This window comes from Lottia gigantea, assembly GCF_000327385.1.
Source record: "Lottia gigantea unplaced genomic scaffold LOTGIsca_145, whole genome shotgun sequence".
Classification (NCBI taxonomy): Eukaryota; Metazoa; Mollusca; class Gastropoda; family Lottiidae; genus Lottia; species Lottia gigantea.
The window spans coordinates 435,820-446,728 of NW_008707710.1; the positions used below are offsets into that span (position 1 = coordinate 435,820).

Genomic DNA, 10,909 nt, shown 5'->3' on the forward strand with positions numbered 1-10,909 from the left:
ACCATGAATCATATATAATAACCTGAATTAATGATAAAAGTTTGAATGAAGTATATATGAATCATATATATTAACCTGAATGAATGATAGTCGATTTGACCTTTATTTAATGTAATTTGAAATTTGGATGATACTTTTTAAGTTTTCAAAGACAACATGGATTAATATATCTATAAAGAAAAACAAAAATACACAGTAAAGTACGTGGTATATCCCATTGTTCGTACGGAGATTAAAACTCGATACAATCTTTTGTAAAACTTAATTGATAATTAAAGTCTCCACATTTCAAATGTTGACACGACCGCCTGGTCTCTTTTTGACTTGTACCCTTCTGTTGTATTCTTACTGATTAATACTATAGATAACAATAGCAAAATACAATTAATTAAAGACATACGAATAGGACAATCTCAATAAAACAAATCATTTTAGTATAGGCCTGTTCATTATCAATGTTGATTTTTCGGAAGAAAGATTGGTAAAATATACATCATTTTAAAAATGCAAGAAAATACATCGGGAATTATTACTATGCTTTTTTTACTGGTAAGAATATTTTTTCAAAATTGATTAGCTTGTGCGTCTCGTGTCTTGTAATTCGATGGCCAGTTAGGAAGAGTCAAGATGGATCTTTTTTTTCTGAGATAAAGGCCTTGGCTAATGATATTGATTTTTCGAGGATTTAGAGTTTATTTACAGCTTGGTCAAGCATAAGGGATGGATCAAAAAGATATTGCACTGCCTTTTGTACGTTCAAGATGAGCAGAAAGCGATGTTTGAGTTTTTCCAGGAATCTAATAACGAGTAGTTCTTTACAGACCAATGTGAATAAACCAGTGGCACCAGACCCTCTTGCTATTCTACAAACACAGTCAACCCGTGGTCTTCCTAAACCAGATGAAGAATACAACAGAAATAATGATTCTCTAGAATTCGATATGAAACTCACACCAGACCAAAGAGCTTATTTAGATTCCAGAGCTTCCCGGAACATACACCCACAACAACCCTGGAAACGTAAGGCGATTGCTGATTACCGCCGATACTGGCCATATGGTATTATTCCGTTTACGCTAGACGACAATTTAGGTATGTCCCTTCTTTCATTGTCCTTACTAACTACAATTGATTTTATTGATAAGCTCTAATGATTGACTAATTACGGAAATCCTTATTTATTACATCTTACACACGCTGCATAGCAATTTCGCCAAAGGATCACAAGTGCAGCAAAACATCGGAATTAAACACGAAACGAACATTCTATAGGACTGCGATCTAACCAGATTGCTAACGTTTCAACGCCTTTAAGTTTACAAAGTGTAGAAAGAAAAGCATATCTTAATTCGGTTTCTCTGATCATTCAGTTATTCTTTTAAAGCATCCTTTCATAAACAATGGGTAACAGATGCTATGTATGTTTGGGAAAAAGTTACTTGTGTAGAATTTCGTCTAGCTACGCCAACATTATCTGCTCAACTTGGCCATACAGATTCCGTACATATTTCACATGGGGAAGAGTAAGTTTTTTTTTTAAAATTCAATTACATTTCTTGTCTAAGAGACACCACATTTCGCTAAATAATAAATAAATATCTAGCCGATGTAATAGAAACTCGATCAAGTCAAAATGAACACTTTTTGTTGTTACCAATTTGAAGTTACTAATGGAATATATTCAGTTTCTGTAATGTGTTTTTAATTGCGTGCTTTATTTCACTACTGCAGTTGTATAACCAGTGTTGGGAAGGTTCCTGGTGGCCAAAATATTACCATTGGTAGATGTCGGGTATGTATTGAATTGAAAGCATCAAGTATTTCTGAAACAGAAATGTCGGGTTACCATGTTTGTTGTATTACTAAATAACACCAATTTAAGAGAAACGTGCCGATACGTAGGAACTAAGGTCGAAGTCGGGGACACTGTTCACTGGTAAGCAAAGAATGAGGGGTAAGCCAAGTCAGTGAGGAGTCTTGAAGTTGGAACTAGGAATCTCAAAAAACGGTTTGCCAATACAGTCCAGAACAATTAAATGTTTTTCAGAGCGAGTACATACTACATGTGAGTAAAACACATTGGCATTGGTTGAATAATACTTTTTTGTCCTTTTCAGAAAGGGTCTATAATTCACGAACTGGGCCATACTTTAGGTTTTGTTCATGAACAATCAAGACCAGATAGAGATGGTAATGTAGAGATCGTATTCGGCAATATAATACCAACCAGAACACACGATTTTGATAAGTACCCAGCAGGAACAATCACTACCTATGGCGAACCTTACGACTTTGGATCTATCATGCATTACAGTTCCACAGTAAGTATCGAGTATTAATGTCGCCTCCTTTACTTTTGAAATGATTCTCTGAGTATACAAGAAATGAATGCATTTAGTATACAAGAAATGAATGTAAAATGCGTATAGTTCCCTCCAAACATAACTACTTTTTCCGAAATATTCCAGGCATATACAAAAAATGGTCAAATAACGGTAAAAACTATAGATCCACATTTACAGATGACTATAGGACAAAGAGAGGCTCCGAGCTTCTTAGACATCAGATTAATTAATGAAATCTACGAGTGTAATAGTAAGTATAGTCTTAATTTTCTTTTACACGCAAATTATGTATATCGCCACCTACGTTCGTCGGTCTGTCCACAAGTCTATCCACAATTCCAAGTAAGACAGCAAAATTCTTGGCAAATCAGGACACAATTTTGTTAAATTATTTATCATTACTTATGGATAACCCCGTTAGAACCATCTCCTCCCACAAACATTTAGTAGTCATTCCCCTTGCACCCTGTTCTTCGCAACTCATTCGATTTTCGACTCATAAACATTCTAAAGATATCTTGCCAGACAAGGTAATATACGTCCACTGTCAGATTTGGTTTTAAATAAAAATAATTGGCAGTACAGTAACGTTTAACAGTATGAAATATTACACCTTAAGAGTCATACACTTTCTTAAACATTTTTGGGTAATACTGAACAATATTTTTGTCAAAATCTAGCAAGAATCGTGCCTCAGTGGTTATTTTAGTTATAAATTGGGGTTATCTTTGGGTGATTACAAACACTCACCCATCAAGATTTCTGGCTTCTGGGGTGTTTAAGAGCTAAAAACTGAACGCATTTTCAAAATTAGTGCAATAATTAATTAATTTTTTCGATTTGTCTGATTTCCAGAAGGGTTTAACCTTGGGTGATTACAAACACCAGGTTTCGTCAAAATCCATCAAGATTTGTGCATTTTAGAGTGTTTACGACATACAAAATGTAAATATTCGCCCTTTTAAATTGTTGATCAGAATTTTGCATATTATTAATATACTATTTCAGACCATTGTGAACAGAAGTTCTGTGAGAATGAAGGGTATCAAGGTCCTAACTGTGATTGTATATGTCCTGATGGTTTCATTGGTGAATTGTGTCAGAATATTATTACGTCACATACAGGTAATAACACCACTCCTACAAAAAGCTCTTGTCTTCATTAAATAAATTAGGTGCAGAAAAGTAGGACGGAAAACTCAATTTCATACAATAAATATTTTCAAAACTGACCCTCAAAATAAGAGCGATATAGAAATATTAATACAGAACCCAAAATATGTTATTAAATAGCACTGAGCGACTCTTTGAGTAACATCGCACAGCGGTAAACTAAGAGTAACATGTTTTAGATATTGTTCTAATACATTAATGTAAGTAAGAATGTATCTTTTGTAGGTTGTGGCGGATCAATTCTATCTGATGATAAAGGAACTATATCTTCTATATGGTTTCCAGGGGATTATCCTAATAATGAGAACTGTTACTGGTTAATAAGAGTAAGTAGTTGAATAATAATGAGGTTTAAGACGAAATATCTGAAGTCAATCTGATAGGTTGGAACAAATACTCCAAACTTAAAATAATATGCAGATATGGTAGAATAGGCCTACAATTGATGAATCATTTGTATGTGTCATATGTCCGATACCAGATAAATTCGTGAGCATGACATACAGACCAATGGCAGCTATCACTCCAGAAATAGGCAAATGGTTTAACTCTTCAGTCATGTAAAAACATTCTATTGTAGGGACCAGAAGGTTCAACTATAACTATTGATATAGATTCATTTGATACTGATAATGCAAACGATTGTCAATGGTGTAACTGTGATTTCTTGGAATTAAAAGTTTACGGGTTTGAAAAAGTTGGCCAGAGGTAGGATATCCCCATTATTTCAGGGTCAGAGATGGGCCATTGTTTAAATCCTAACCTATTTCTATAACCAATGGAAATTTGTCCAATTGCAAATGGGGATCAAAAGTTACTTCCGGTTTGGACTATATTCACCGGAAATGCGACAATAATTTGTCTGCATTGAGAACGCGTATTTCCGATAATATGTTCAAAATACTAGCTTGCAGATTGTGATACAACCATTGATCTCGAATGTAAGAATACGATATTGGTTGAGAAAACCAAAAGACTTGAAGTTATTTTTTTGTTTTACAGGTATTGTGGTGACCATGTAGACAGTCCCTATATATTCAACTGGCACCAAATTATGGTACATTTCAAAACAGATAATTTCTGGACGGGGAACACTGGCTTTAAACTTACCTATGAAATAAATCAACCGTGAATTTGTCATAATAACTTATATTTACAGAAGCATCATTGTGATAATAAAATGTTAATATAAATGCTTGAAAATGTTTCATTGTCGTTCTGGGTATCAACCGAAATGTTTGAAGTATGTTTGGAAAGATGTTTCAATATTTATGTCTTAATATCGGCATATTAAACAGTGTTTACTTTTGCAATAAGATAAGAGCTTTCTTGTCTAAAGACGAAAGCGAATCCTTCTGAAAAACATTATGTCCCGTGCAATCGAATAATGTGATTCGACACTCCATTTCCCATTTTCGATCCCAGCATATGTCTTACAGTATACCTGCGGATTTTCAACCAGTCTTGTGCCACAGACCGTGTATGTTAAAGAGACATTCCGTTTTTTGTAGGTCGAATGTTTTTTTTTGTTTTTTTTGCTTAAATAAGTAAAAACTATACACCAAAATCTGGAGAAATTTGCTCTTTAACGTATCTGAAAGTTTAACCTAAAAAAATCGGCACGCCAAAAATATTTTAAAACATTACGTAAGGTTTTTAGTTGTTATGCTTTTCGGAAGCTGTTTGAAAACTACTGCACGGTTTTGTGTAAAATAAACGCCTAATTGTAGAGAAATATGTCACCTACATGTTCTAAAGGTTTCAACTATTAATAACGAGCCATTATAAAGCCAAACACCAAAACTAGGTCAAACTGCTTCATTAACAATTAGTACTCTCTGTTTTTACAATAAATTCAGTTTGATCAAGAAGATACATAGATATAAAAAGCATACTTTTCAGGAATAATTTACAACGTTTTTGATAATAAAATTTTTTTATAAAAAAAAAGCGAAACACCCTTTAACAATTTATATTCAATTGTAAAAAAAATCATCGTCACGGTAGGCGAAAGGTTACATCAATGCACACACACATATCAGATTGGGATATCAACAGTAAGATTACTTGTAAAAATTACACTGTCATTCCAAACTTTTATTGTCGAGTTCACAGGACTTTACAGCCTCAATACAATTTAAATATTCTTGTTGGCTGAACATTAAGCTGCCTGAAAACAAATAATTTGCATAATAATATGTTAATGAACATTAACGAGAGGTCGCTATACACTCACACAACAATAAATTTCTTCCCAAGATAAACACAACTACACAGCCATGAAATTCATGAAAATCAAACTCAAATGAGAACCATCGATATACACGCCAGGTTTCCTTCGGCAATCCTTGACAGTTTCCGTCAAGTTGTATCTGCATGTATCAGAGCGCTAGTGGAACTTTCACGGTAGACCGCATGACCAGGTTTAGACAAAATCTAATTAAAACAGTAAAAAAAAAAGGCTGGCCTACCCCATCTGGAAAATTTTGTGGCCCATGCTCGGCCCCTCAACTAATGTGTCCTAGAAACGCCACTGGGGACTCCGGGCAGAGGTGAGGAAGCAATCACGAGGCCTACGAGGCACAAGTACAACTGTTTTGTTTCTGCTATCATTAAGAAAATCCAGTAGTTACATCGACCATGTTATGTACTATTAATAGCAATCAGCCTACCCCGTTAACCAAAATAATGGCCTTTACATAAAAAAGGTTAACGTAAAATTAGAAATCCTTGCGCTTAGTCAATATAATGATCAGTGTACTTACACAGAAAGGTTCTTTTTCTCTGGTTTTAATACAATATTTTCCTCTCAAGTTCTTGGTGGCATGAAACCCCATTTTGACATTTGATAAAGTATTGCCGGACGTGCATCTTTTTGCTTTATACTGACATTTCTTGATGGAGTTAGTGAAGTATGCTGTAGCTCTCATATGACTACAGGCCAATCGGGACTTCAATGCTACAAAATGTAACAATACATGAAATTGGATCTGTATCTATTAGAAACCCATGACTATGCTTTTCAAAGTGAACATTTTAAATGAAACATCGAAATCATCGAGAGGGACTAATCAACATACATGTATTGAAATAAAAACGGCCAAATACATAGCTTACAATGCAATTATTATCTTGTATAAAGACCATATTAAAAGTTATACATACATAAAGAGGAATTGAAGCTAAAAACGTTTGGACAACCAGGCTGTCTGCGACCACCATTTGGATAAAAATCTACATGACCTATCATCTTGTTGGCAAGGTATCCAAAAGCTGAAAACAACCCAAAACGTTACTTAAAATAAAGTGAAAGAGTACAGGTGTAGTGTTAGTACAAGACTGCAAAGTAGTGATTAAATATTAGGGGATGAGAGCCGACACTGAGTCGACTCTCGGAAGCATTGGAACAGTGATGTCATTTCCGGTACTTTCACACAAAGTCATTGACTGAAAATCGGAATAGTAGCACACCGTCACAAAAATGAAGAAGAGGCCGAAATTTAGAGCTGTTCGAGTGAGCATGAGCTAATTCTGAACAAACCGTCGGAAAAATTGAAATGTTGGCGTATAAAAAGAACCGGTTCCCACTAACATCTCAACTCACCTAGTCGAAGGAAAGTACCGTCATTGGTATGAATTACATCTACGAAGTCAGCATCCTTGTAAGAAAGTCTTCCAGAATGCGATTTCCGGGCAAATTTAAAACCAGCAGGATCCAAGCCTGTAATTCTTCCTACTTTGTCGTTTGCTGCTTTGATAACGCCTTTACCAACAAAACCTGCAGCGTGGGCACCAAGACTATGACCAATCACATGGAATTTACTATAGGCAACCGCCTTGTTCTTTTTGATCGCTACAATCAAGGCACTGGCTTTTTCGCCTACAGTTTTTGTATTTTCAGTAGATTGTCCATAAGCTTTGCCTGCTCCAACCTTCCAGTTTACAATTATTACATTTAATGACCCAGACTGAAAATATGAATACAGAGAATTGGATCAATATATGTCCAGTCTAACTCTTGGTCTCCGCCGAGTCTCCAACAATGAAAATATGATTTTCAGAATGCTCAAGGTTTATCATCATAGGTTTGTCAGAGACGACCAGCAATATTCATTTATAAGTTCCCAAAAGAATTTTTTCACCCATCACACGATATTTTTCTAAGAGATATCCTTACAGCTTTACCAATCTTACCCCAACTAAGTTAACAGAAAACTCACCAATTTTAAAAGTTCATTTTTCATATTTTGTATCCATCCAGCGTTGCCACTATCTCTGAATCCATGAATCAATAAAAACGTTTTAGCACCAGAAACAAATCGACTTCCCAAATTCGCTGGTGAAATTTTCTGAGGGGATCCTCTGTTGTTTTTGGTATATAAGAGAAAGTCTATGTTGAAATTTTGTCTTTTAGTTTTTGACCACAAACCTGAGAAAGAAACACGGTAGGTCGGAAGTTATATCTAAATGAAACTGAACTAAATCTATTATGAAATTTGAAACACTAATTATTTGCATACAAGTATATACCTATTGCAATGGCAATTTGTTAGAAATGGTCGGTAGAAGATATGCAATATGATAGCGCTTGTCCATAGAAGATAAAACAAAGTGATAGCGCTTGTCCATAGAAGATAAAACAATATGATAGCGCTTGTCCTTAGAAATTAAGCAATATGATAGCGCTTGTCCTTAGAAGTAAGCAATACGATACCAATGGTCCTTAGAAGTTAAGCAATATGATAGCGCTTGTCCATAGAAGATAAAACAATATGATAGCGCTTGTCCATAGAAGATAAAACCATATGATAGAGCTTGTCCATAGAAGATAGAACAATATGATAGCGCTTGTCCGTAGAAGATAAAACAATATGATAGCGCTTGTCCGATGGTCCTCAGATGGTCCATAAAGAATGAAAAATTCTAAGACGATGATCCTCAAAGAATGAAAAATATTAACACGATGATCCTCAAAGAATGAAAAATATTAAAACTACGGTCTTCAAAGAATGAAAAATATTAAAACGATGGTCTTCAAGGGACAGAATATAATAACAATCCACAAAGAATAAGTATTGATATATCATTACTAACCTTCACATCCCAAAAGTATAACCAAGCAGAATAAGAACGGGAAAAATTTTAAAAGATAACATGTCTGAGTAGAAAATGTTCAACGACAAATTTCTTAATAATGAAGTTAACTGATACAGATGATGTCTAAGGTCTATTATATGACGGAAATAATATCCGTGACATTTGTCAATATGACATCCAAAAACAAAATACATCTTCATGGTTGTAGCATATTAAATAATTCAGTTTATTGCGTAGTTTTAAGGTTAATTACGTATAGCTATATGGATTTATCGGATTATAAATGGATTCTGCTGTATAGTCATGGCACAAGATCAGTTCATTGATGATTATACATGTATTTTTATTGGCCTAACTTTTATTCATTCTATGAGGTAGTATTCCTTTAAACACATTTCGGCTTCGGAATGTCGTATGGTAAAAAAAAAAATTGCGTTGATCATTTCAATATGACAGCTGACACAATACGTAAGAGTCAGAATAATCAAATTAGTGATTAATTTCTTGTAACCTGCTAACCGACACCAGTAGTCTGCGGTAATAACATCAAAATGCGTACTAAGATTTACGTCAAGTTTCCTTTATAAGCTCTCTACACAAACTAACAAATTATGTTTTGAAACTCGGTTCTTTCAACAAATAGAACAAGTAGACGAGATTTCACTTATTACCGAGAAACAGGATTTATCACCTATATGGGAAAGTAGACATAATGATTTACATTATTTATATTTTATTTATATTTCAGTCACACACAATCTATTAGAATCTCCTTCATTATATATGACAGAAATCGTTAACAGCAAAGTGAGGTGGGATTTTTATCACTTTCGAAAACGGGATAATCTTATAGAATCTCACACTACCCCATTTGTTTGAATTTTTTTACCAATTGACTTTCTATTAATGGCGGGAACAGTGGGGGTAAAGTGTGGTGGGGGGAGGGGGGAGGGTTGGAGGGGGTGGCACTTTGATGTTGATAGTTATGTAGTCGGCTGTCGTTTCATTTTCGATGAATGTATTTGGAAAATAACTAAATACATAAAAAAACAAAATGCATAAGAAAAACAAAATCCTATGAAACATTTTTGCATGTATATTATTTTAGTTTTTGCCCTGAAAATAAGTCAACTTTGGTTTGTGATTGTGATGACGATTTTGAACTTCATGCACTTGTGTATAATGATCAGACCTTGGATAGTTAATGCTAAATCGAACCTCATTGCCCACTTTTAATTAGTCGAATTTACCAATCAAATTTTACGTTAAATGAAATATAAGGGTTCAAAATAGAAATGAATAGTCTTCCTTCCAAATCTCTAAAATTTTGATTGAAAATTTGTAAATACAGTTTCAAAGTTTTGTATATATTCTACACGGCTCTTACAAAACTTTGAAACTGTATTTACAAATTTCCAACCAAAACTTGAAAGATTTTTCTATAGATTATATTTCAGTACTATTTCGAACCCTGATATTCCATTTAGACTAGCAGCGTGTGCAAAGATAATAGAAGGGGTATGTAGCTTTTTTAAGCATAAGTAATGGTAACAACGTCAAAACACTTACTTTAATTTTTTCGTGTTTTCTGGGTGTTAAAGTATCTTTCTTCTAAGACGAATATATTTCAGTACTTATATCAATGTTTATCCAAATATTCGAGAACCACAACGAATAACATAAAAAGTAGCCATTTATTGTGTTTCTTTACATCATTATATATGTTGAATTTTCCAGTCACTTTACATAGTATTTTCATCCTCGTTTGCTCAGTTAGGTTAGAAGAAAAATAGGACGTAAAACTCCATACATTTCTTTTTACTGACACAGTTTTATGTTTTCAGTTACTAGTAAAAAACAATCATTATACATGTACTTGTGTGTGTTTATCCACACGTGCATTGCCTCGATATCAAGATGAGTTTGAACGAGATCTGTCACCGCACGTGCCGTTATGTGAATATTGTCCATTTCTGTAGTTTTATAGGAAGTTTCTCCCATTTCGCAATTATTAAAAATAAAAATTTCAACTTTATGCTATTTGTCTTAGGGTCCATAGAAATATAAAGTTCAGTGTTTTTATATTTGAAATAGACACACTTCCCTCCCAGAAAAAAAAACAAAAGTGAAAATGTCCTACATTTCCGACTGAAAATTCCCCTCTGTAAAATCATTTTGACCATAAATATTTTTTTCAGTGGTTAACTTTTTCGTCAAACCAAAGATAACTATTTCGTAAGTAATATTTCAACTCTTATGGAAATGATTGCCAAATTTCAATAAACATTGTGGTA

At 34.0% G+C, this 10,909-nt stretch overlaps 2 protein-coding genes across 2 annotated transcripts; one reads left to right on the forward strand and one right to left on the reverse strand.

Annotated features, from left to right (window-relative positions):
• Nucleotides 1-761: 761 nt before the first annotated feature.
• Nucleotides 762-4,650, forward strand: LOTGIDRAFT_172946 (hypothetical protein; the record flags this gene model as incomplete). The annotated part of the gene is made up of 9 exons (XM_009050130.1): nt 762-1,092; nt 1,385-1,523; nt 1,732-1,792; nt 2,118-2,321; nt 2,469-2,595; nt 3,354-3,470; nt 3,744-3,844; nt 4,099-4,226; nt 4,521-4,650. The coding sequence occupies 9 exons, from the start codon at nt 762-764 to the stop codon at nt 4,648-4,650; spliced, it is 1,338 nt and encodes a 445-aa protein (XP_009048378.1).
• Nucleotides 4,651-6,666: 2,016 nt separating this feature from the next.
• On the reverse strand, nt 6,667-8,628 carry LOTGIDRAFT_225572 (hypothetical protein; the record flags this gene model as incomplete). Its single annotated transcript, XM_009050131.1, has 4 exons — nt 8,613-8,628; nt 7,739-7,947; nt 7,111-7,486; nt 6,667-6,761 (listed from the first exon to the last, which is right to left on the reverse strand). The coding sequence occupies exons 2-4, from the start codon at nt 7,760-7,762 to the stop codon at nt 6,667-6,669; spliced, it is 495 nt and encodes a 164-aa protein (XP_009048379.1). The 5' UTR covers nt 7,763-7,947; nt 8,613-8,628.
• Between the last annotated feature and the right edge of the window lie 2,281 nt (nt 8,629-10,909).